Source organism: Odocoileus virginianus, chromosome 3 (assembly GCF_023699985.2).
Source record: "Odocoileus virginianus isolate 20LAN1187 ecotype Illinois chromosome 3, Ovbor_1.2, whole genome shotgun sequence".
Taxonomy (NCBI): domain Eukaryota; kingdom Metazoa; phylum Chordata; class Mammalia; order Artiodactyla; family Cervidae; genus Odocoileus; species Odocoileus virginianus.
This window is the reverse complement of record NC_069676.1, coordinates 46,188,550-46,216,160: the sequence shown is the minus strand read 5'-3', so window position 1 is coordinate 46,216,160 and position 27,611 is coordinate 46,188,550. Positions and strand designations below refer to the sequence as shown.

The window sequence follows — 27,611 nt, the reverse complement described above, 5'->3', positions numbered from 1 at the left end:
GGTGTTTATCTTTCTGGCTTAATTCACTCTGTATAATGTGCTCCAGTTTTATCCATCTCATTAGAACTGATTCAAATGGATTCTTTTTAATGGCTGAGTAATATTCCATAGTGTATATATACCACAGCTTTCTTATCCATTTGTCTGCTGATGGGCATCTGCTTCCGTGTCCTGGCTATTGTAAACAGTGCTGTGATGAACATTGGGGTACACGTGTCTCTTTCAGATCTGGTTTCCTCGGTGTGTATGCCCAGAGTGGGATTGCTGGGTCATATGGCAGTTCTATTTCCAGTTTTTTAAGGAATCTCCACACTGTTCTCAATAGTGGCTGTACTAGTTTGCATTCGCTGGGGCTACTCTTGTTGCTCAGTGTGCACTCTGCTTCTGAATTCAGTTCAGTTCAGTTGCTCAGTCGTGTCCGACTCTTTGCAACCCCATGAACCGCAGCATGCCAGGCCTCCCTGTCCATCACCAACTGCCGGAGTCTACCCAAACCCATGTCCATTGAGTTGGTGATGCCATCCAACCATCTCATCCTCTGTTGTCCCCTTCTCCTCCTGCCCTCAATCTTTCCCGCACCAAGGTCTTTTCAAATGAGCTCTTTGCATCAGGTGGCCAAAGTATTGGAGTTTCAGCTTCAACATCAGTCCTTCCAATGAACACCCAGGACTGATCTCCTTTAGGATGGACTGGTTGGATCTCCTTGCAGTCCAAGGGACTCTCAAGAGCCTTCTCCAACACCACATTCAAAAGCATCAATTCTTTGGTGCTCAGCTTTCTTTATAGTCCAACTCTCACATCCATACATGACTACTGGAAAAACCATAACCTTGACTAGATGGACCTTTGTTGACAAAGTAATGTCTCTGCTTTTTAATATGCTGTCTAGGTTGGTCATAACTTTCCTTCCAAGGAGTAAGCATCTTTTAATTTCATGGCTGCAGTCACCATCTGCAGTGATTTTAGAGCCCAAAAAAATAAAGTCTGACACTGTTTCTACTGTTTTCCCCATCTATTTGCCATGAAGTGATGGGACCAGATGCCCTGATCTTAGTTTTCTGAATGTTGAGCTTTAAGCCAACTTTTTCACTCTCCTCTTTCACTTTCATCAAGAGGCTCTTTAGTTCTTCTTCACTTTCTGCCATAAGGGTGGTGTCATCTGCATATCTGAGGTTATTGATATTTCTCCTGGCAATCTTGATTCCAGCTTGTGCTTCATCCAGCCCAGCGTTTCTCATGAAGTACTCTGCATATAAGTTAAATAAGCAGGGTGACAATACACAGCCTTGATGTACTCCTTTCCCTATTTGGAACCAGAATGTTGGTCCATGTCCAGTTCTAACGTGCATACAGACTTCTCAAGAGGCAGGTAAGGTGGTCTGGTATTCCCATCTCTTTCAGAATTTTCCACAGTTTGTGGTGATCCACACGGTCAAAGGTTTTGGCATAGTCAATAGAGCAGAAATAGATGTTTTTCTGAAACTCTCTTGCTTTTTCGATGATCCAGCAAATGTTGGCAATTTGATCTCTGGTTCCTCTGCCTTTTCTAAAACCAGCTTGAACATCTGGAAGTTCACGGTTCACGTATTGCTGAAGCCTGGCTTGGATAATTTTGAGCATTACTTTACTAGCGTGTGAGATGAGTGCAATTGTGCGATAGTTTGAGCATTCTTTGGCATTGCCTTTCTTTGGGATTGGAATGAAAACTGACCTTTTCCAGTCCTGTGTCCACTGCTGACTTTTCCAAATTTGCTGGCATATTGAGTGCAGCACTTTCACAGCATCATCTTTTAGGATTTGAAATAGCTCAACTGGAATTCCATCACCTCCACTAGCTTTGTTAGTAGTAATGCTTCCTAAGGTGCACTTTACAGGATCTGGCTCTAGGTGAGTGTGAGTGATCACACCATTGAGATTATCTGGGTCATGAAGATCTTTTTCGTACAGTTTTTCTGTGTATTATTACCACCTCTTCTTAATATCTTCTGCTTCTGTTAGGTTCGTACCATTTTTGTCCTTTATTGAGCCCATCTTTGCATGAAATGTTCCCTAGGTATCTCTTAAGTTTCTTGAAGAGATCTCTAGTCTTTCCCATTCTATTGTTTTCCTCTATTTCTTTGCATTGATCACTGAGGAAGGCTTTCTTTTCTTTCTTTGCTATTCTTTGAAACTCTGCATTCAAATGGGTATATCTTTCGTTTTCGCGTCTCTTCTTTTCACAGGTATTTGTAAGGCCTCCTCAGACAGCCATTTTGCTTTTTTGCATTTCTTTTTCTTGGGTATGGTCTTGATTCCTGTCACCTGTACAATGTCACAAACCTCTGTCCATAGTTCATCAGGCACTCTGTCTATCAGATCTAGTCCCTTAAATCTGTTTCTCACTTCCACTGTATAAGGGAGTTTCTGAATTTGCTCCTGAAAAACAAATACTGAGTTCTGTTTTCCCTTTTGGCCTTTCTTCATAAAAGCAAAAATCCTCTTTAGATTTATTTTGATTAGTGAAAACAGATGTGTGTAGGACTTTTTTAACAGCAGAGTTACAAAAGAACACAAACTTTCCAAAAGAGGGGGATACCTATATCTATTGTAATGAAAAAGGTTAGAGCTCCATTACAGTTTTAACCAGTCATATATAACTATTTCCTCAATGTTAGTAAGTGCCCTCCACGGGTGACCAGACGGTAGAGTGACAACTCATTTCTGTTTGTATCACTGAAAATCCTACACCCTGGGAGGCCCCTTAATCCTATGCAAAATGAAATGATTGATCCTTCTACCAAAGTCTTCAATATTTCTCAATTATGTTTATTTCTCAATTATGATAAGATACTAGTTTGCAAAAAACAAAATATTCTCAGTTATTAAGAGTAAATAATTAAATTGGCCTCATCTCTTCTAAAAGCTAATATCATAAAACTGAAGATGGAAATGAGGGCGACCGAAGAGACACCTTAACCAAAAGCAGTGAGTGTATCTTGGCTGGATACTGGTTTTAAAAATCAGTAAAAGACCTTTAGGGGACAATTAAGGAGGTTTAGGTTTGGAAATGTTAGGTGGTGTTAAGAAATAATTGCCAAATTTCAATGAGTCAAAATTATATGACCATGAAAAGAGAATGTCATTATCTTTAGGTTGAATGCATTCTGAAATATTTAAGGGTGAATTGTGTTATATTTGCAACTTATTTTCACATGATTCAGCATGAATTATTTTTATATGTGTTAAGATAAAGCAAAGTTAGCAAAATATTAACAGTTGTTCAGTATAATTGGTGGGTATCCTAGTTTACTATTCTTTTCATTTTTCTGTGCTTTAAAACTATTCACAAATGAAGTTGAAGGGGAAAGATCTATTATCATCAAAATCTAGTGGTCAGTTTTTCACATTCTTGATAGGGAAACATTCAGATCCTATATAGCTCTTGATTAGATACAAAAATGAAATATACTAATCATTTATGATATATTCTAGCCAAACGTGTACCTTAAAATTATCTAGCCTTTAGGTCAACCTTCCTTCTTACAGTAGTAGGAGATAATGTGGTCATCTAAAGAATACCAGAAAGAAGCAAAAATTTACAAGATGGGATGTTCTGTAGGACAACTGCCCTGGTCTTCCAACAAATTGGTGTTAGGAGAAATGGGACTCTTTTCAATTAACAGAGATGTAAGATACATAATCAGAATCAACACTTGTTTCTAGATTGAACCCTCATTTAGGCAGACAAGTGCCAAAGGATATTTTTTGAGACAACTGCAAGATTTGAATCTTGACTAAGTATTAGATAAAATGAAAATGTGTTCAAAGGTAAAGATTGTTAACTGAAGAAACATATTGCAAAGCAGTATGTACAGAGTAGTCTCACTTTGATGAAGAAATACATATATGCACATATGTATGGATTAAGTTGTAGAAGGATGCCCACTCAAATGTTACTGTATAATCTCTGGATGGTGGTAATATACTGATTTTTTCTTATTTTTGCTTAGCTATATTTAAATTTTTCTACAATGTTCATATTACTGCTTTTGTCATTTTTTAAAAGGTTCAGAAAGATAAGTGTCTCACTGGTTGCAACCTTAGAAGGGTTAGCAACACTTCCTTATTAATAGACTATCTTCAAGGTATATGTACAACTAAGATACTTTACAAGTTCTAGGTCCTGATGTTTATATGAGTTTTGGGACATATTCCTCCTGCAACTGGTTTGTCCACTGTATTTCAAAATACCTTTAACATTCATGTTGGAAAGACAAGCTAAAAATCTTAAAAATACAGATAGATAGTGGATAGCTATATTTTGACCAATGGCCAAGAGCATATAGGAAAAAGCAAATAATTTGTTAACAATGAGATTCCAGTTTCAGGAGGTTATTTCCCCCACAAGAGCCTCCTCTTGTGCAAAAAGGTGGCTGCATTATATACGGCAGAAAAATTCTATACTGGAAGTCAGCTTCAGTCCATAGACCTGCCATTTGTTTTGTTTTTTAAGTGGAAGAAAAAAATAGAGAAAACAAATTTAATTTGAGACATGTTTTGGGAAAAAACAGAAATACATGCAGGTGGAAAACAATGTAGTTAGCCATAGGATTTTTAAATTTTGGACACGTTTGAGGTCATTATTTCATAAATCAGAACTGGAAAGTGTAGCATAGAGTGAATAAGAAAAATGAGAGGACTGCCTTCTGATATAACCTGCGAGGTAATACCAAAGTCCTGTGTACACATTTGTTACTAAGCAATGGTGATTTAATGCATTTATCTTGAATGATAGTGTGATATTCTTATTAATCAAGATACACCACTTCATTTAATTCCTTTCTCTAGGACTCAAAAAGACCATAAAAGCAAGCAAGCAAGCAAGCATGCAGTTCTCTTATGACTTGAGATTAAATAGCAGTTTAGATCTGGGATGGCATCTAGAAGTACCTCCCCCTAGCCTACCCCACCCCTGCTGCCAACACACACACACATACACACACCGTCCACAGTTTTCTTAAACTTTGCCAAGAAATATGGTACATGTCTAACCTGGGTGTACCTACCTCAGCTTCTATGTGAAGGGTTTTGAAAAGTAAACTAATGCTTGGAAAACCCAGGGCAATAGTTGATCTGCTCTAGTTTAAGTGTGACACAGTTCAACTTGATTTGAATATATATATATATATATATATATATATATATATATATATATATATATATATAATTACATATATTTATAACATTCTGGACTTCCCTGGTGGCTCAGCTAGTTAGGAAGCTGCTTGCAGTACAGCAGACTTAGTTTTGATCCCTCGGTCAGGAAGATCCCTGGAGAAGGGAGTGGCTATCAGGTATTCAGGTATTCTTGCCTGGAGAATTCCAGGGACAGAGGAACCTGGTGGGCTATAGTCCGCGGGGTCACAAAGAGTCGGGCGCAACACTTTCACTTTTCATATATAATTTTCTTTATTTATTTATGACTGTGCTGGGTCTTTATTGCTTTGCTTGGGCTTTCTCTATGCAGTGAGTGGGGGCTACTCTTCATTGTGGTGCAAAGGCTTCTCTTTGTGGTGGTTCCTCTTGTTATGGAGGACAGGCTGTAGGCGCACAGGCTTCAGTATTTGTAGCATGCTGGCTCAGTAATTGTGGCGAAGCATATGGAATCTTCTGGGACCAAGGATCAAACCCACTTTCCCTGCACTGGCAAACAGATTCTTATCCACTCTACCACCAGGGAAGTCTGTGAACTGTGAACAGTTACTCTCAAGAAGTACTTTCCCATCTCGGAAATACTGCCACTTCTCTCTTGTAGTTACCTCTATAAGAGTATTTAGATTAAGCTTTGATTTTTCATTCAGAGATGGCTCAATTCTTCCTTGTTTGCTGCTACTTTGACTTTAAGTGCTTTTTCTTGAGTTCCTTATTTTTGTTAAGTTTCCCTGGTGGCTCAGATGGTAAAGTGTCTGCCTACAATGAGGGAGACCCAGGTTCGATTCCTGGGTCAGGAAGATCCCCTGGAGAAGGAAATGGCACCCCACTCCAGTACTCTTGCCTGGAAAATCTCATGGACGGAGGAGCCTGGTAGGCTACAGTCCACAGGGTAGCAAAGAGTTGGACACAACTGAGCAACTTCACTTTATTTTTGTTAGTCTGCTTTCTAATAACATTCACTATACTAAACTTTGGAAGGACTGATGCTGAAGCAGATACTCCAATACTTTGGCCACCTGATGTGAAGAACTGACTCATTGGAAAAGACCCTGATGATGGGAAAGATAGAAGGCAGGAGGAGAAGGGGACAACAGAGGACGAGATGGTTGGATGGCATCACTGATTTGATGGACATGAGTTTGAGCAAGCTCTGGGAGTTGGTGAAGGACAGGGAAGCCTAGCATGCTGCAGCCCATGGGGTCACAAAGAGTTGGACACGACTGAGCAACTGAACTAACTTTGTGCCTTTCATTTAAGATCTATAATTGCTTTATAAAAGTTAATTAAATCTTAGAAACCCCCTGGCTTATGAGAGCCTTTAATAGAGAAATTTACTTCTAAAGGTAGAGTCCACTGATTTCTGGCAATTACATATAAAGACTGTAAGGAAGATAGCTTTCACCTCACTGAAGGACGTGACTAAATGAAAAAAAATCATTGTGGAGCAGTTCTGCATAGCTTTCCTATTAACTAGATTCTTCAGTCCATTGGAAAGGGGAGATGACTAAGTAACATGATGTCTGTTCCATTCCTGCATCCAAAGTGACCCAGAAAGTTCTCTACCTTCATTCAAGGGTTGATGACACTGCTGAGATTGATGCCTTTTGTTTCCAGACCAAATTGCTTTTTATAGCCCACCCCCTGCCAGCACTTTCCAAAGTGCCACTGCCATCAGCTCCAGAGGGAGCCCCTTCCTCAGGCTTCCTGGCCAGCAGCTGCACTGTGATGGCAGGGAGCTTGGAATGGGAGGAGAAAGCAGCTTGCAGACAAATGGGCAGCTAATCCGACCAACAGCCCATCACTAGAACCATAAAAAAAATTCCTTTTTCCCTCCACTTGCCTCATCTGCATTTCTTGGCTGAGGTGGTGATGGAATGCTCCTTGGGAAAGTTATGGTTTCACATGGTCTATCAAGCAACCTCAAATTTCCCCCTTTTTTCTTTCTCAAACAATTCTGCTTAGTTAGCCTAGTATTGTCAAATCACTACAGACCTTACAGGTAGTAAAAGAACAATGAGGCAATAGTAGAAACAACTTTATGCCGATGAGATTGACAAATTAGATAAAGTCCTTAAAAGACACAGCTACCAACAGTGTCTCAATCTAAATGAGAATTTCTGGATCCTCCTTTAAACTTTCTGTCATCATTGTTTGGATCTCTCAGTGTTCAACTTTAGTTTAGAAGCAGCCCTACTGAATTTACTTAATAAGCATTCTCAACTGTTCTACTAAGATCCAGTTGCTTTCACCACAAGTTTTCTATTTTGGGGATAGAGAGGGTAAAGCTATATTATTAGAATAAAATTTTTAAATTTTTATTTTATAAGAACATCTCAGGGATTAATCTTATTTTAATCAGGATTATAAAATTCTGATCCTTCTGGGTGGCCTTTATGTTAGAGCCAGAATGACAACCTTGCTGGTCTTTATATAGTGTTCCTAGTCCTTAACAATGTGAGAACGTTTCAAGGCAAGAGAGGTAAAGCTATTTTATAAAAATAAACATCTCAGGGGTTAATAAATCTTATTTTAATCAGGATTATAAAATTCTAATCCTTCTGGGTGGCCTTTATGTTAGAGCCAGGATGACAACCTTGCTGGTCTTTATATAGTATTCCTAGTCCTTGACAATGTGAGAACATTTCAAGGTGTCTTTAACATATATATGTGATTAGAGCCTCTTGCACCATAAAATGGTTAGCCACGGACCCATATAAAACAGTCAGTCTACAATGAGGTTGAAGCTTTGGAAACATCACATCCTTTTCAGTGGTACCTGCTTTTATAGTGTCATTTAGCAAATAGACTGTGAAGAATTAGTCATGCCAAACTTCTAACCATCTGATGACTAGCTACAGAATAAACATCCCAGATGAAATTTTTAGATTTTAAAGTTTTAGTCTTTCTTTTCAAAGTTTCAATTAAAATAAAATACTATATCTACTAGGACCCCCTAGTTCTCGTCTAACTTGTTTGCACCTTTCAGAGATACAAGATCAGCACTTATGTGCTACACATGAGTAGCACACCATTATGAGTTCCTTCATGCCTCTCAGAGATGGTTTGAGAAAATGGTATATTTGAAGCCACTGTAGTCTTTGTGGTGAGAAACATAATACACTAAATTAAATCAAAATGTGATGCTGTTAGGCACATTAATGAAACCACATTATTATATTCCTCTTTCTGTTACGCAAATCGTATGTCCCAATCTGAACACCGTATTATATGTAGGAAGCCAGACCCTCTGTCTAGCTTCCTGTAGGTCTGGATGCCCTCAACCTGTCCTTGGCTCTTCAGTAGTTACCTAGGTCTGAGGCCTGACCCTGGGATCTCCTATGCCATCTGAGCTGGCCTTTTCACTGGATTCCATGCCCTTGTATCTTCTTAGAATACTTTTCTTCCTTTTTAAGATCCATCTTTTTAACTAGCCTTTTCTTGATAGTTTACCTTTATCAGTGAGTTTGGTATTCCTGACTTCTACATAAGCTGCTATAAAGATTTTGATATGCCAGTTATATCTTAATACGATTTTTAAAAAAGATTTTGAAATTCTGAAACACATCACAGAGTAAGAGTTAGAAACAGTGTGCCAACATGTTTTCTTCCTATTCTGATGGATCAGGGGAACCTGAGTTGGATGTACACATTGCCCATATAGAAAACAGGTTTCCTACTCCATGAGTAATTGTTTGAAATTAAATTTCACTGTGACAGAAAATACTGAGTATCTAGTGTATATATAATATACTATAAAAATATTTTATAGTTGTTAATCTGGCATTCAGGGCTCCCACAGACTGGTCAGTGTTTATCTTTCAGAACATATCTCCCCCGAACCTGCCTTATGGTTGCTGCTCTAGCTATAGTCATCTGCTCACATTGCTCGTTACTCACTTTGTTCATTTGCTAAAGCCATTCTCTTCCTTTAGTCTGCTCTCCTATATCACAATACTGGAGATTCTCCTGTTCGTTTATGCTTGTACAATTCTTAGCCTAGGAGACAATTTCCTGTAATTTTGCTCTAATGCGTGCTTGTCTCATGTGCATACGAACTACTCATGCTTAATTGCTGACTTATCTGGCATGTAATAATATACTTTGATATAATGTGCTGGACATAATGGTGAAATGGTTTAGCATTTGTTGTTTATAAACAGCAAGGCAGTTTTATATCATAACTCCATCATGACTTCCTAGCTCTGTGATTGTGGGAAAAATTGCTTAACTTCTGAGTCTGCTTCCTCATCTCTCTACTTGGGCTAATGATAATACCAACATTGAAAGTGAAAATGTTAGTTGCTCAGTCGTGTATGACTCTGAGATCACATGGACTGTAGCCTGCCAGGCTCCTCTGTCCATGGGATTCTCCAGGCAAGAATACTGGAGTGGGTTCATTCCCTTCTCCAGAGGATCTTCCTGATCCAGGGATCAAACCTGGGTCTCCTGCATGCAGTACCTACCTTACCAGGATTGTTTTAAGGATTAAATGTGATAATATATGTAAAATTACCTAACAGTGCCTCATGACACTGAGTAAGCACTCAGTCAAAGTTAGCTATTATTTTTTACCTTGTCTTTTTTTTTTTTTTTAAACTTATGTATGGACTATGTTCCCATCATTAATGGAAGGATTACTATCTATTGTTACCTATTATGTGCCAAGCACTATGCTAAGCACTTTCACTTATATTATCCTATTCAATTTTTATAACAATCTTGAGGTTAAAGTGATTTGATGTATAGGCCATATCTGGGAATTATTAGCTCCAGGGTTTTAAACTTAATTATATTTGCCTCTAAAGCCTTTTTATTACTTAATGGTGCTTTCTCATAGACATGGGAAACTTCTTATTTTTCTCATAGGGCGAACTAAGTGTATATACAAACCAAGTTCATTCATTTAATGGATTTATTGTGTATAAATATATGAAGTGGAACTTGGGGTTTTACTCCATTTATGCTATCGCTTTTTGTGGCCAACCGTCATATGTTCTCTTCCTTCTTCACTCAGAAAGTGCTTCCAAATTCCTTTTCATTCTCTGTAATACTTAAGGCACTAGTACCTTTATTTACACTTAACCACTGCATGCCCTTGCTTATCCGCTTAAAACAAAAACCTTTGCTAATTAATTTTAAACTTCCTAATCCAATCCCTTTATTTATAATCGAAGCAAAGAAAGCTCAGAGTAGCTAAGAGACCTGCCCAAGGCCACACATGAAGTTAATGGCTGGTGATCCAGGTTCCTGGCTCATACCCAGAGTGCTATTCATTATACCAAGAGCCTCTGGAGAAGAACCACTTGAAAATATTATCTTCATAAGCAGTTAAAACCTCCACCTGCTGTCTTATTTGTGGTAGTAATTTAATAGTAAATCCTTGTAAAATATAATGTACAAAGAAGATTCCTTCTGCACAGAATTCAACTTAGTAAAATCTAATCATAAGACTATGTTCATGAAGAACATCTGACTGTTGCTATTTTACAGGCTATCTATTTCTAGAAACCAGAAGGGATTCTAATTTATTCTGTATGGCAATTGGTATGGGACATCTTATGAAGGCCAGAACTGTCAGAATAGAGAAATTTAGAGGCTAGAAATAAAATTTTAGAATTTGAAAAATAAAAAATTTGTGAATATCTAATGCAATCTAATAAAATTCCCTTCTTTTTTATAGTAAAGATTTTAAAACAGAGAAAGTGGCATAGCTTTACAGGAAAATCTGTGGCAAAATCAGCATCACTTTTCTTACAATACTGAATTACCACTCTTGGTTACCTCAAAATTAAATTGTATTGATTGTCATAGAAAATTTCAGGATAAATCCTTTTGGAAAAATGTAAGACAACCTTCATGCAACTAAAATTAAACATTACCTTAATCTCTTTTTGGTACACAAACCCCATTATTATTCAGGCAACTTCATTGCAAGTGCAGATTTTCTTGGCTTTTTGATAGTCCTTATGTGTTACTGGCAGAATTGATTTTTCACCAGAAATATCAGAATTCAGAAAAAGAGAAAATGGAATTATTTCAGCTAAACAGGAACTTTGAAAGTCTCCTGGTATGATGTATTCCTAAGTGGCCTCAATTTTTCAGCAACTTCTGGACGTGGAGAGGAGTCAGAATGGGAGTCATCTCTAAGAGAATCAACAGTTCTTTCTAACATCTTTGCCCTAGAGACAACAGAAATGTCTGGCTGTTCATTAGAGCTTTAACAAAAATTTAATCCTTGCTGTTTTCTTTAGGTTGTGGAGTGAGTAGGTATTCCTATCGGAGCCCAGAATTTGAGAGAAATTTTGTATGATTGTTAATTTTTAAAGAAAATTTCATTCTTCCCATTTTGTGCTCCTATAGATTCCTGCCTGGTTGTTGTTTTTTTTTTTTTCTCCCTGTCACACCATGCCACCCAGTCTGGGTATGAGAAATCAGGTTGAGAAGATGACAGTCAGCGTATGACACAAGGGGGAAGTGCATCCATACCCTCAGCTCAGCCCTGTCCTTCAAACTCTGGAGGTTGTTTAGAGTCAACCCCAGGACACTGGTGAATGTGGGAAGCTCTTGAGGGGCAAGAGGTGGGAGGGTGCCAGGGGCCTGAGAGATCACATGGAGCTCCCTGCCACGCTGGCCTAGGATTAACCCGTGGTTTCCCAGCCAGAGCTAATCCAGCTGTCTTGCTTTCCTGGGGTCTCTCATCTTAATCTATGGAATTGACCAACTGAGTTTGACCGTGACTGGCTTTGTGTTGCAAAACAAAATTGGTAAGGCAGGCCTCACGCTGACTGACTGAATGGTGTCATCAGCCCAATTCAAGGGGTGCCACAAAAGCAAGGAAATGAAACTTCAATTTCCTCCTCATGTTAAATGATAGCTTATCATACCGATTATGACCCTTATGCAGCTCAGGGTAAAGTATTTTATTGCTTTTTTTTTTTCCCTGTGAACAGCCATAAACCACTCTCTCCCTCCACTTTTGCCTCTAACCCCTGCCCCCAACAACACACCTGATTAAGGCTCATTGGAAAGGACTGCTCTCTGTTGTCAAAGGACAGACAACCCAAACTTCCTTTCTTAACCCTACCAACCTGTCACGATTTTATCTTGGTTCTAGGAAGTACAAGATTTGTTTTAAGGCAAAACAGAAACAAGTCAACAACCAGGGTGGGAGGAAGTCTATCTGGCTTCAGAGTACCTTTTTAATGTTCAGTTCCTCTCACTACTTGGATGAGCTCGCTTCAGTTCTGGGCCAGGCAGAGATGGCTTGCTTCCATCTCTATGTTCCTACTGCCCCAAATAAAAGTATGCACTTTTATTTGATTGTTTATCACACCACATTATTATGGGCACAGGTGTGCTTTCCTTTTTGATCAGGAAGAACTGTGTCCCTTCTTGTTCACCTCCTAGACAGGCACCTAGCACAGTCCATAGAAGACATTCACTGAATGAACAGATTGATGGAGGTTCCCCACAAAGATTAGCTCATCTATTTCCCTACCTGCCAGCAAATCTGTACCTATCTATTCCTAAAATCAAAAAGAGGTTCAGTTGCTCAGGTTACTCATTGGGCACATGTAGACAACAATGGGAGAGGTGTGGTGTTTCTTTGGACTTGGACCTGTGCCCTCTTCCCTTCACTTCCTACTCCTTTTAGGAAATCTCATGGCTTCAGTATTGGTGACTCCAGAATTTGCATATCCTTCTCAGAGTTCTCTAGTTTATTCAGCCATTCCCCCCAGACTTAATAGCCAATTGCCTGCTTAATATTTCCACTTGAATGTCTCAGAAAAAATTTAAAGTTAATATGTTTGAAATGGACTCTTGATCTGCATCTTCCCATTATCCCTAACCTGGTCCTCATTTTGCCTTTGTCTGTAAATGGCATCACCTGCCACTCAGTTACTAAAGCTAGGAAACTGAAGGTCATCCTAGATCCTTCTTCTCTCACCCATCAGCAACTTTTATTGGTGCTACCTCTTTTATCTGTACTGTCCATGTTTCCTCTTGCCTCTGTTCACTTTATCCCTACCTTAGTCTACTTCACTATCAGCTCTTGCCTGGCTTAATACAATTGCCTCCTTGTCTTCAGGCTTCCACACTTGACCATCTCTGGTTCATTTTCCATACAGTAGCCAGCATGAGTTTTCTTACAAGGTAAATAGGAGCCTATCACTCCCTAACTTAAAATCTTTCGATGGCTTTCAATTTCTTTGGAACAAAATTCAAACATTTTACTGTGACCAGCTGGGTCTTGAATGATCTGGACCCTGCTTACTTCTCTAAGTTCATCTCATGTCACCACATGCAAAGCATTCTCCAATCATATCAAACTTTTTTCAGTTCTTGGAACTTCCCAAGCTCTTTTCTGCTTTGGGCCTTGTTAGTTGTTAATGCTTCTCTCTGAAATATGTTTTCTTGAAGCTCTTACAACTAATTCCTTTGGGTTTAAGTTTGAATGTCAACTTCACAGAGCTCTGACCAGTTTTTCTTAAGATGTTGCTGCCTTATTGTAAGAGCCCTACAATTTCCATCATGACACTTATCTCAATCTGTACTAGCCTATTTTTTTTAACTTATTCATTGTATGTGTCATCCATGAAAATGCTAGTTCCATGAAGGCAGAGACTTTGTCAGTGTCATGGGCTTCTTCATCCCTCGCATTAATGCTATGTTTATAGCAGAGTATGTGATCAAGAAATGTTTATTGAATGCATGAAGTGAGTTGTAAATAGGAGGACTATATGATTGCCATCAAACAGTACACTTTCTGGAATGAAAGGAGGCACGATTACAATTATACTTGGAATAGCAGGTATAAACTATGAAACAATAGAAAGAGTACTGGATTTCTAGAGATGTCAGCATTCAAGGTAACTCTGATTTTGTGCCCTTCAACATTTTTTTTTTAGGTGAAGCCAATTCAAGGTGAATGTGAGGGAGGGGAGAAGGGGTACGTGCCATGAAGGTTAATGTACCCGGGAGAATAGGCTGACCTTTTCTTTTGCCTTGGCTCAAGTGATAATGGTATGTTTGAGAACCTCAAATGTTCTCTTTCATTCTCTTTAGACTTTAAATTTTCTTTTTAAATATCACATACCATATACAGGGGCTTCCTAGGTGGCACTAATGATAATCTGCCTGCCAAAGCAGGAAATACAAGAGAAACAGTTTCAACCCCTGGGTCGGGAAGATCCTCTGGAGTAGGGGCAACACACTCCAGTATTCTTGCCTGGATAATGGACAGAGGAGCCTGGCAGGCTATTCCATGAAACTGCCAAGGGTCATACATGACTGAGTGACTGAGCACACACATACTATATGCAAGTCCTCCCCCATCAGTTAACCTGTCTAAAGTTACTGCCCAGCTGATTGGTCCTGAGAGTAGTTTGGACCACTAACCCCAACTCTAAGAGCAGAGGACCTAGAAATTGATTACATTTGAAATTAGAAGACCTGAGGTCTATCCTCAGCTTGACATTTAACTAGGCAAATGACCTTGGGTAAATTTCTTTCCTCTTCTGTGAAGTGAGAGGTTTACAGGAGATGACTGGTAAGGTCTCTTTGGTCTCTGAAATTCCATGTCCTGTACAAATCACCTACCAAAGGCAGAGTGTCATGAGAGGCTGGCAGAGGCACCAAGAGGGGTAACAAGGCCCTACTTCCAAAGAGGAGACTTGACAGCTCTGTCATTGAGGCATAGAAAAATACATAATGTCTAGATATCATAGGTGGTAAAATTTAGTTTGTATCAAATGCAAGGGCAATTTCAAAGAGCAGATAGACATTAAGGAGGAAAATGGTTTTAAATGAAATATGGAAGTTGCATGGAAATGGTGTATACAAGCATTGTCATAACCGGGTCTAACTGGAACTGAGGAAACAAGCGATAGAATTGAAAAAGCAAAATAGGTGTTGTTACCTCTGGGAAGGGTGGTAAGCTGGTGGGAGGAGGGAGTCAAGGTATTAATATTATTCACTTTTTGGTCTGTGTATTTCTAAGTTTTTTGGATTTTTATGAGAGTATGTTCATGGAAATTTTTTTTTCAATATTTATAATAAGATTGTGTCAAATTTGGGAGACTTGAGATGTCAAGCCAGAGAATTAGGACTGTATTCACTAGGACAGTGGTCCCCAGCCTTTCTGGCAACAAGGACTGGTTTTGTGGAAGAGTTTTCCCATGGATTGTGGGTGGGGTGGATGGTTTCAGGGTGATTCAAGTACATCACATTTGTTGTGTGCTTTATTATTATTACATCAGCTCCACCTCAGATCATCAGGCTTTAGTCCAGAGGTTGGAGACCTCTGCTCTAGGACATTGGTGGTTTTCTTTTTAAGTCAGGTTATGATGAAGGTAGTGTCTTAGTAAGAAAGCATGGTAGCATTGTGTTAGGTAGAGAATTGAGGAGCAAAATATCTGTTATTGAGTTAGCACAAAATTCAGGTGCAATATGAAAAGTTGAGCAGAGGGAGAAGTCGAGGATGACGCATTAGTAAGCCTTAGTCACTCAAAGTGTCGTTAGGTTACTGATGGAAGTAGAGGAATCATTTCTGTTACTCAAATAGAAATGGCCTGTGGAATATTAGAGCTGTGGTGCCTGGAGCTTGCACAGACGTGGAGATTTTGGAATCATCAGCACAGAAATAAAACTGGGATTTTAAAGTAGATGCTTCACAGGTAAGAACAGAGAGGGAAGTGTGTCCTGACTGTCAGTTTCATGTTCTTGTCCCTGCACTGCCTGCAGGCCCCTAGGACAGGACGATCCAGTTGACTGAGGTTCTGGCTGACTGGAGGGGTTATAAATGAACTTGAGCCATGGAGAAACACAAGTGGGGCCTGATGGGACATTCAAAGTTCTGTGACAGCCAAGAATAACTAGATTCTTCAGATACTTGAGGGCAAGAGGTGAAAGCAGTTGGGGTTTAAGAAGTGTATCTATCTGGCTTACAACCTACCTAACTCCTCACCAAAACCCAAAGCTGGTGCATTTGAATAAGGTTAAGGAAAAAATAGTGTAAGAGAGAACTAGTGAAAAACTGAAGTAATTAGGGTTATTTAGGTTGGATAAAAGGAATATTTGAAGGCCCAAATCCACGATAGAGGGTCCTAGAAGATTTGGTAGACTTAAAACACAGCAGTGCTGATTCAGGTTAGGTATGCAGCAAATGTCCTGATAGGCACTTTATCCTAGTAAGGAAGTATTAGCTTCTCCCTCTCTCCCTGATGGTCTTTCAAAACAGGGTATAAGATGTGCTCCTCTTCACTAGGCCTTTGACTGGGAGCTCTCTTGCTAAGAAGCAGGTAGCTGTGTTGCAGGAAGAGGACCCCTTCCAGGGCCCAAAACTGGGTTCTTGTCTAACGCTCGGAAATGAATTGTCCGAGGAGACACATGTGCTGACAAAGCAAGAGATTTTATTGGGAAAGTGCACCTGGCTGGAGAGCAGGAGGGTAAGGGAACCCAGGAGAACTGCTCTGCCACGTGGCTCGCAGTCTCGGGTTTTATGGTGATGGGATTAGTTTCCAGGTGGTCTTTGGTCAATCATTCTAATTCAGAGTTTTTCCTGGTGGCGCACGCATCGCTCAGCCAAGATGGATGCTAGCAAGAGGGATTCTGGGAAGTGGGCAGACAGGCAGGGTCTCCTCTCAACCTTTCCCGAACTCTTCCGGCTTGTGGTGGCTTATTAGTTCTGTAGTCCTTATCAGGATCTCCTGTCATAAAACAACTCATGCAAATGGTTACTATGGTGCCTGGCCAGGGTGGGCGGTTTCAATCAGTGTGCTTCCCCTAACAGCTGAATCAAGTGATCTCTTATAGATTGCCAAGAAATGGCAAGGGACCATCTCACCATCCCCTGGACCTGTCATAGGTGTACTCTGGTACCTGAGAATCTGAGGGGAATCAGAACCTTTCCCTTACCCACATCCCACTCATCCCCTACCATATTCCACCTCACTTACCCTTTGCCTACCTCCTCCGTCCCTGACCAAATGCAGTCTGAGGCTTCCCAGAGCCTTGGCCTAGTTTCCTCAATGTTGTCATTGGTCATCATACATTCATTTCCTGATAAAAAGGGCAGCCTGGCAGAGTGGGCAGAGCACCAGCCATGGAGAATGTTCAGGGCCTTGGACTCTAATGTTTAGCTATCTCACTTGATGATACTGGGGGTTGGGAGGCAGGGGGAGTTTTCCTCCTCCAAACCTAATGTTCCTCCTGTGGGGTGTGTGTGCTCACTCAGTTGTATCGACTCTGTGATCCCATAGACTGCAGCCTGCCAGGCTTCTCTGTCCATGGGATTTTGCAGGCAAGAATACTGGAGCAGGTTTCCATTTCCTTCTCTAGGGAATCTTCCTGACCCAAGGATAGAACCCGTGTTTCTTGCATCTCCACATTGGCAGGCAGGTTCTTTACCACTGTGTCACCTGGGAGTCTCTTCTTCCTGTGGTAGGGAATGCAGTAGAATTAGAAGGATGTAAAGCACTAGTCTCACACAAAGGTCTTTAACTTCTTCTAGAAGTCTTTGCTCTGATCTTTGTTTTCATCCCCCTCCCACCCACCCAAACATCTTTATCTAGGCCCTTGATCACTATTTTGAGATCAGTGATATGAGTAGTTTGTGATCTGGGGCTAGAAATTTGTCTTTCTCTGGATCCTGTGTTTTTTTCCTCTAGCCTCTAAAATAAACACCCCTCTTCTGACTTTCCTTTGAAACTTTGACCTCTACTGTAGACCACAATGGTTAGCCTTTTTCTTTGAGTACCCCCTGGAGAACCAGGATTCTGCCCTCCCAAGTCAGCGGGAGCCGGGCTATCTGCTTTATCATTCCAAGGAAGGCCTTTGCAAGTCAAAAGTTAGGTTTCTTCTCTCTGGAGAAGGGCTGAGAAATGTGACTCTCCTACTAGTAGAAGAGGGAGGAAAAGGACACCTTTTACTGCATATAAATGGAATCCATCTACAAAGCTGTCATGACAGTTAAGAATGTCGCCAGAGATCCCTGGGGTCCCAGAGTGTAAATGGTGTAAAGGAAGAATATAAATTTATATGGTAGTAAGTCTGAATTCAAATCTATCTCCTTGTATTTAATTTAAGGTCGGTTGCTTAACTTCTCTGAGCCATAGTTTCCTCAGTAGTAAGGGGAATAATTGTAACTCTTTAACTGGAATGTTCTGAGGATTGGAGATACATATTAAGCATCTGACACTTAGTAGATGCCCAGTTACTTCCTTTCCACCCTTAGGATCACACACCAGCAAGCCCTGAGAAGATTGGCAGGAGACCATGGGAAACTCTGGGAATAGGCCTTAGGGTTTTCTTGTTGTTGTTCAGTCGCTAAATCATGTCTGACTCTTTGCTACCCTGTGGACTGCAGCATGTTAGGCTTCTCTGCCCTTCACTCTCTCCCAGAGTTTGTGCAAGCTCATGTCCATTGTGTTCTTAGGAGTCATGAATTCTGCTCATGGTACAGATGGGGAGAAGAGGGAGAAAGAAGAGGAGATGAAGGGGGAGGAGGAGGAGAAAGAGCTTTGTAAGGGCCTGGCAAGCCTACACTGAGAAAACAGAAGCTTCTATTCTCCAGGCAATGTGGAGCAGTGCCCGGATTTACTGAAATATGGGACTTGGCTCATGGACAGGTTTCCCTCATCGAGTTGATTCCTTTTTCAGCAGTTTTTCAAGGTTCACTATCAGATTGTGACCGCCAACCTGCCTGTCTTGGGCCCTGAACCTATCAAACATGAGTTTTTACTGTTCTGTCACCTTAATGATAGCCAGCTTGTCAAGGATGAGCCAAAAGAGAAGGAGTAAAGGGTTGTAACTATTGAATCTGAATGCCACTGTAATGCCTAGGAATGACCCCCTGACAGGAAGGTGATGGATGCAGAGAAATCCAAATTCCTTTAGTTTGTGGCCCAGGGTCCATGTGGGAAGACTGGTTGATTGCCATGAGGGGTAAAATGAATGAGGTTGGAAGAAGCTTGGAAGGATTGGGACTATGAGCTTCTGGGAAAGTAGGCAAATTGTTCATGGAATTCTGTTTCCTTCGTGAAAATCTCAGATATAAACCCCTAGAAAACATGAGGCATGTTCTCCATGATTGATAGTTGGGTTGGGAAGATCTGCTGGATAAGGGATAAGCTACCCACTTCATTATTCTTGGGCTTCCCTTGTGGTTCAGCTGGTAAAGAATCCACCTGCAGTGTAGGAGACCTTGGTTTGATCCCTGGGTTGGGAAGATCCCCTGGAGAAGGGAAAGGCTACCCACTGCAGTATTCTGGCCTGGAGAATTCCATGGACTGTATGACCCATGGGGTTGCAAAGAGTCGGACATGACTGACTTTCACCTCACCATGCATCAGGAATGGTTATATTTCTGAAAATCTCCCCTAAGATCATTTGGGAATGTCAGCAAGGTCCTGGGGAAAATGTCAAAGCATCCGATACCTGGGGTCTTTGGATGGAGGTTCAGTTATGGATAAAGAGAAAAGTCTAGTTTGTTCAATTCCTTAGCAGTTTCACAACTCAGGTTTCATGATGAGTAATTTGGTATCTATATTTATTGAGGGTTTAACCTCAAAGTCAGATAACTTTTTTACCTCTGAGCCCCAGGAAAACAATCTTTTTTGGTTGCCTATTACTTCACCACAATTTTTGTGCTTAGATGATATCTCTTACATTCCCCCTTCTACTACCACCTCTCTCTCTCTCTCTCTGTCTCTCTCTCTCTCACACACACACACATTTCTTTGTTGCTAACTGTAGTGTGTGTGTGTTACCTTCCTTGAAGGGAGGTAGAGGAAATCTTCCATTTCTTTGACATAGGTTACATGTTTATGGATTTCTCCTTGTTTCTGGTGTCTAGCATCTGTGATAGTTGGTAGTTTTAAGTGCACAAATGATTGAGGGCAGGAGGAGAAGAGGATGACAGAGGATGAGATGGATGGATAGCATCACCGACTCAGTGGACATGAATTTGAGCAAACTCCGGGAGACAGTAAAGGACAGGGGAAGACTGGTGTGCTTCAGTCCATGGAGTCACAAAGAGTCAGACATGACTTAGCAACTCAACAACAACAACAAAATAGAGATAAGGATAGACTTGCCAAGCACCTGCTTATGGTTTTTCTTGAGACGCCAGCTTCCTTAATAAATATTTTACCTTCTTTTTCACTTAAACAAAAATGATGGATTGGTTATTCCCTGTTGGCATTAAAAATTAACGTACTATTAATTCTTTTTGAAGACAAAAAATTTGTTTATTGTGGACAAATATAAAAATACAGAAAAACACAAAAAGGAAAACTAACCACTCTATTTTGGTATTACATGATAGCTAATATTTTTCTCTTTTTAAAACAAAATTGAATTCATTCTGAACATGCTGTTTTATAACTTTATTCACTTAATTGTATCATGCACATTTTTCATGTTACCAAATATTTTTCCAGAATATTATTTTAATGGCTAATATTCCATTGTGCAGCCATGACTTAATTAGTTTGCCCTGATGTTGAACATTTAAATTGTTTTTTAAAATTTAAAACATTAAGAATGTTTCCCTACTCTTGGTGATCAATCATTTTACTTATTTATTTAACAAAGCTGAATATCTCTTCTCTGTGGGGTGTTTGGCCTTTGTAGGGAGGGGAGACTCCAAAGGCTGAGATGCTCAGATTTAGGAGACCAGTGGCTGAGCCCCTAGGGCTCTCTTTATGGGAACTACCCCTCCCCCCACAGATTACCAGTGGAACATGTAGAAGTGCAAATGAGGAAGGGAGAATCCACAACTTTCCCAGTCTCTTGCCTTGGAGCCCAGCTCCTCCGTGTACAGACACCCCAGGAAGCCTAAGTTGAGAGAGCAAACACACTTTGAATATGGTTCAAGTTCAAAGGGCTTGCTTGTTCCTCAAGTTGCTTAGGTTGTGTTAAAATAATACCTTCTAAATCAAGAAATCTGGATTATTTTCCTATAGGCCAGTGCTTGGGTCTGAATTTTATTATCTGATATCTAACACTAATATCAAGGGGTTGGTATTTCCAGTTTCTCTTTTAGACTTGTACATCATTGGAATATAGAAGTGGAGTTTCTTGTTCCCTTTCTGATCCTCAGGCTTCCAAGGAGAGAAACAAAAAGTCTCAAATGTGTATACTAGAAGCATTTATTGCAAAATGAAGTCGAGTTCCCAATTTGGGAAAATAACAAAAGAGAGTTGTTCTACAGCTCTTTTGGGAAAAATCCCTCTTGGGAGGCTTTGACTGGATAAGTTGTAGTCACCTGTCCACTTACTGTGCCAATTCCTTCTCCATGGCTCCAGAAATGGTTTTGAGTTAGAAAAGTTGTCAGGTTATATGAGATACTGGTTTCCCCAGGAATGCGTAGGGAGAATTTTCAAAAATGTGCATTGAGTTAAAAAACCCAACACCAAAAATATGTCCCTATAGGCAGGCGTGTAGTCTCTGCCTCACTTATCTCTATGAACTTATAGTTGATATTTCTGGAGCTAGCCAGTGTAGGGGCAGGTTACTCCTTCAGGAGTCTGGACAGAACTCTTCCATTTTTGGCTTCCATCCCCTCTGATTCTTAGCCATACAGCTGGGCTGGATGTGGTCTGAAACTCCAGGGGCAAGTATTTTGAAGGTCTTTCTGGATATAGACCCCAAATCAAACTTCCCCTTTAGCAAGCTATAGTATTATAGGCAGAAAGACCAGGAAGTAACTTGCAGAAAAGATGAAATGGGGTCTACCCAAGTTAGGAGGCCCAGATTCCCATTTCAGCTCTGTCAAGAACATGCTGTATCACCTTGGGCCTCCACTTCCCCATGTATAGCAGATATCAAGAGGACTACAGATCAACCCTGTGGTTTCCCAATTGTTTTCCTTACCTCTTCTCTCCAAGAGAGAAGCTGTGTCCCCTCCACTGTCGTACAACTGAGCAGTAAGTTCCTGTGAGGTGCTGTCAGGCACTGCCCTTGCCCCAGGACCAAGCACTGCCTGGGGAGCGCGTGCAGTAGTATTTGCTCACTACATGCCTACACTGGTCACACTTGACCGTGCAGCACCACTGGAATTTGCAGTTACAGCTGCTGATAGCCTCAGTTCTTCTCTCTTCCACCTGCAGGCCACATTCTGTGCACAAGCGCCCACAGCTGCATTGCTCCCATCTGGATGTGTTGCGGCTGTTCTGCAGACACTCCCGACCTTCTGTGCCATAGATGCCCAAGCTGGAATTGCGGGTACAGTAATCAGGCGATTCCTCTAAAAAGATCAGCTCAGCTTCTGCACTAGGAAGGAAGGCCTCGGTGGGTACCCAGTGGCCCTCGGCACTGTTCCCAGCCCTTAGCTGCCGTTTATCCATCTCAATTTTCAGTGCCCGTTCGTACTTGGCCTTTAGGTAGTTGCCCAACTCCCTGAAGTTAGCTAGCTGTAGCCAGCATGTCTGGATGCTACAGCTGCCCGAGATGCCGTGACATTTGCAAGTTCTCTTCATGGTGGCTCTCACTGCCTTCAGAGAAAGAGAGAGGGAGGACAAAAAGAGATTGGATCTGAGTAGAGAAGATCAAAGACTAGCAATTAATGGAACATTTTAGAGTTGTGTTTCTTAACTTTAGAGTACATCAGAATTATGAGGGAGGCCTGAGAAAAATATTTACTCCTGGGCTCTACCTCAGATCTTCTCAATTAGGAAGTTCAGGGGTTTAAAGGCTTTGGTACTGGTGATTTTAATGCTCTTCTGCATGATTCTTATGGAAAAAGCCAGGCAAGTGTTGAGGTGACTGGAGACAGGAAACCTAGGCTTAAGGCCCAACTATATCGCTTGCGAGCTTGTTTCTCTTTCTGCCCATAAAATTAAGAATGATCAAGAAAGTACTTTGTTAAAAAGAAGATGAAGAAGAAAGTACTCTGTAAACAAAAAATGAAAAATATGATAATGTGGCAACTGGGGGCTAGAGTGTTTATGGGTGTTTGGATTTGTCTTTTGGGCTCTCTTCCAGAGGGAAGGAAACCTGGGGTCTGAAGCCCTATCCCCAAGGTCACTTTATCTCCATTATTGTTGTTTTGAAAACCTCTTCTCTACACTGGGCAGCCAGGACATCTAGGTACAGGTTCAAAGCAAAATTTCTATGTTGTTAGCTCCAAATACAACTAGAATCCAGATTTGAGTTCAGAACACTCCAAGGATTGCTATGCACCCCAGAAGTCTTGGGGAACAGCTGACCTTCCAGAGAAGCTTAGATCAGTCCCAACCTCTCCAGACCCAGAAAGACATTAGGACATAAGTTGTATGATAAACCCTTGTTAATTTCCTAGAACATGCAGTTGAAATGGTTAAAATTTTAAGTCATGGAAGCAAGGCCTTGCATCTGTATTGTTTTATGTTCTCAGAAACCTGCCTGTAGAAGGAGTTAGCATATAAGGTTTAGTGATAAAAGGACTAGACTGGAAGATCTGTGTTCATTGCCTGGTTCTGATGCTAATTGGTTGTATTGCCTTGGCCAAGTGATAGCTCTGCCTTAACTGGTTTTGTCATCCAAAGAATAGGGGAAGCTATCCTAGTCTTGCTGGGTGGTGTGGGATGAAACGTGTTTGAGACAGCTCTTAATAAGTTGTAAAGGTCTGTACAGATGTGAGACTGTTGTAAATGTTCAGCCTGTTGGCTCACTGGTCAACTCTTATACGTACCAGCCTGCCTGCCCTGTTGTTATGAAGATTCATCAGGGCTCTGGCATCCTTCCCCTTCTCCAGGCTGTCCACAAAGAGTTTGGAGATTCTTTCCCCAAATTCAACATTGTCACTACAACCTCCCCAGATCCAGCCATGGCCTCCTGCACATAAGGAAAGAGTAAGTTCTTTGTACAGCTTCCTGCTGAATCCTAGAAGAGTCACAGTCATTTTAGCTGACATAGCCAAACCATCCCCAAGAGTTGTAGAAGTGTGTAAAGCTATAGCTAAGTGAGACAGGGAAGGAATTCCCTGGCAGTCCAGTGATTAGGACTCCGTGTTCTCACTGCCATGGCCTGGGTTCAATCCCTGGTCGGGGAATTAAGATCCCACAAGCTGCACAGTATGGTAAAAAAACAAAAAGTGAGGCAGGGAAATGGAGGTATTTAGGGTGGGAATGGGGGTAGGGGGCAGTCTTATTTCTAAAGTCAACTGCCCACCCTTCAGGTACTCCCCAGCTCTAGACAATTCAACTCCATACCCAAAGTAAAATTAGGATGCTGGGGCTGGCCCAGATGATCTCAAAGGTTCATTGATGTTCATTCTAGAATTCTGTACCATTAGTGTACAGTAGTCTTATTAGAGCTATCTCCTCCCTCATTAGTGACAAATCTGAATAAGGATTTTCCAGGCAAGAATCCTGGAGTGGGTTTCCATTTCCTTCTTTAGGGGATCTTCCCAACCCAGGGATCAAACCCAGGTCTTCCACATTGCACGCAGGCTCTTTACTGTCTGAGCCATCAGGGAAGGCCTATAAGTCTCTTGGACTGTCAGCAAATAATTTGATAGCTGTGGATTATGGACAAGCCATTCTAAGCCTGAAATAGGAGGGTTAGCTTTAAACTCTCTTTGGTCTCCTCCTTCCTAGATGCCTTGTTGATTTTAGAGCTTGGTGCTACTTGCTTATCCTTTAATCGTCTTAGCAGAGTCTTGATCTAGGAGCACCCACCAAGGAGATTTCTGCTGGGGTTTAGGGGTTTGAAGAAGCTGTGTCTCTCAGGCTTTGTCTGGAAGACTTTAGCTTACGCTCAGCTCTAAACCCCTTACCTTTTCCCACACCCATCAGAGGGCACAACTCACCTGTTTTACCATTTTTTGACTCATCACAGCCACAGTTTTCAAAGTCACCCATGCTACAGTTCTTGGTGATGGTGTACATGACTCCAGCAGAGCTGATAGCGTGAATGAAAGAAGTCTCCCTGGTAGCTTTGAAAAGAAAGAGGGAACTGAAAACTAGGACCCTGATGACCCAAAGCAGGGGCTTTCAAAAAGCAATACCATTTCATTTCTCTCTCCTGGATATCCCCCTCCCTCTTTGGGTTTATTAAGAGGATGTTATTCTGCTTGAGAGAGCAGTACATGCTTTCCCAGCATCCTTACTTCACACAGGCAGGAATGAGCATCCCCATGCTACAGATGGGGAAAGTAAAACCCAGACAGATAGTGATGAAACCGAGGCCACTCTCCTCACCAGTTATGGCACTGGGACCAGGACCCAGTTCCCCTGATAATCCAGCCTAGGCCTCTGTTCATTAGCCATTGCTTCTGGTCCTCAGGCAGTAAGGATTCAGGGCTATGAGGCTGGCTTATGAAAGAGAGAAGGGCATTTTTCTTCTTTCTGAGATGGACCTGGAGCCATGTAATAATTATAATGATAATACCTACCACTTACTGAGCTTCTATCTTACTAAGTCCTTATAAATATTGTCCCATGTTGTTTCTCAACCTGTTTGTTATATACCCCACAGGAAGATACTTTCCCCCTCATTTTCTTTACCCCATTCCCCTCAACTTTCCTCAGGAAACTCTTCATTAATCATTTCTACATAAATGACTTTCTTGCAAATTACTATGCATAGTTATAAACAGCTACACAAGTACATCATGCACACACACGCCCCCCACATGCACACACCACACACACACACTCCACACACACACACACTCCACACACATACACTCCACACACACACACACCACACACACTCCACACACACACACACTCCACACACACACACACTCCACACACACACACCACACATCACACACACTCCACACACCACACACACTCCACACACACACATACCACACACACACATACCACACACACACACCACACACACACACACTCCACACACACACACCACACACACACCACCACACACACACACACCACACACACACACACTCCACACACACACACACCACACACACACTACACACACACACACTCCACACACACTACACACACACACATACACACACTCCACACACACACACACACACACACTCCACACACACACACACACACCACACACACACTCCACATGAGGCATAGCTCAGTGTGATCTCTCAGCTTCTCTGTTGTTGGGATTTTATGACAGTTGAAATTCCCTCAGGGACTACGAACACTGACTCCTTTCCTCATTTTTATTTCATGCAAATATAAGTGTGTACAAACACAAATACAACATGAATTGAAAAATAGAGTAATTACACTTGTATATACAAGCGTATATACAAGTGTATATACCTTTGATTCACCTCATTTTATCCTTACAACACTCCTGGTGGACTAAACAGTTGACCTTATTGACCCCAGGGATAACACTGAGGTTCAGAAAAGGGGAAATAACCCACAATAAGGAAGTGGCAGATCACTGCCTGTATATGATAACTTTTTCATTTCACTGCACACATACATGTTACACATACATACATACTGCACACCCAACTTCATGGACATATACCCCCTTGTACAGGTTGCACAAACTTACCACTTCTTAGCCTGTTGTGAGTGGAGAGCTGGAGAGCATTTTCAGGGCAGTTCCAGCGTTCCCAAGCAAATTGGAATTTGCACTCCTCGATGCCACTCTGGGCGCCCAGGGCCACACTGGTGGTATAGGTCAGATAGGCCTGGCAAAGGGAAAAGTGTGCAAGCTTCAGCCCTGGCTCTCATCAGGTTGTCTGGGTCAGAAGGTACAGACAGGAATCAAATGGGTTAGCTCTCCATTAGGGAATTATTGGTTCCCTCTGCGTGGCTGACTTCTGACACTGTCTCCCCTCCCATCTTTTCTTTCCCTAGAAGAGTTCCCTTAGGAACATGAATGGGTAAAAACAGGCGCAGGAGACCATCCTACCTTGGGCCCTGTTATCAGGAAATTGTTCACTGACCTACCAAAAAGAGAAAAAGTGAGGCAGTTGGTGAATGGGGATGAGACAGTGGAAGCTTCCTTGGTGAGGAGTGAACAGTGGGAGGGAAGGACTTACCAAGCGGAGGCACCGAAGGTTACACAGCATATGCCCACAGCCACTCTGAGCATAAGTAGGCCCCCCATGGCCCTCCCCACCCCCAGAAGACCAAGTCTAGCCCAGGTCCAAGTCCAGAGAAGTGAGGAGAGGGCAGGCCTTTCTCAGTATTTATGTAGGGAGATGCTGAATGGCCAAGGGGTGAAAAATCAACAGCTCTTCTCATTTGTCCCTCACTGGCAGGGCTGCAGGAGCCACTAACCCAATGAGGGACCAGGGAGGAGGGATTCAGCCCAAAGCCTGCAAGGGAAACCCCGCCCTGCCCCGCCCTGCCAACCTTTCTTCCCTCCCAGGCTGACAGAGGAGCTGAGACCTTTCCCTGCTCAGGAGGTTTCTACCCTCTATAAGTCAGACTTCTTTCTCTTCCTGCTCGAGGGCTCATTAATCAGAATCTTAT

At 41.5% G+C, this 27,611-nt stretch overlaps 1 protein-coding gene across 1 annotated transcript; it reads right to left on the bottom strand.

Moving 5' to 3' along the window:
- Positions 1-22,142: 22,142 nt before the first annotated feature.
- Positions 22,143-27,243, bottom strand: WNT8A (Wnt family member 8A). Its single transcript, XM_020900125.2, has 6 exons — positions 27,176-27,243; positions 27,046-27,079; positions 26,683-26,821; positions 24,986-25,111; positions 23,867-24,009; positions 22,143-22,688 (listed from the first exon to the last, which is right to left on the bottom strand). Exons 1-6 carry the CDS (start codon positions 27,241-27,243, stop codon positions 22,143-22,145), a joined length of 1,056 nt encoding a protein of 351 aa, XP_020755784.1.
- Between the last annotated feature and the right edge of the window lie 368 nt (positions 27,244-27,611).

Coding starts and splice junctions, on each gene's coding strand:
- WNT8A (XM_020900125.2), bottom strand. CDS start 27,243: ATGGGGGGCCTACTTATGCTCAGAGTGGCTGTGGGCATATGCTGTGTA. Junction 26,822..27,045: donor TCCTGATAACAGGGCCCAAG/GTAGGATGGTCT, acceptor TCCCTTTGCCAG/GCCTATCTGACCTATACCAC. Junction 22,689..23,866: donor ACAACAGGGCAGGCAGGCTG/GTACGTATAAGA, acceptor CTTTCTCTGAAG/GCAGTGAGAGCCACCATGAA.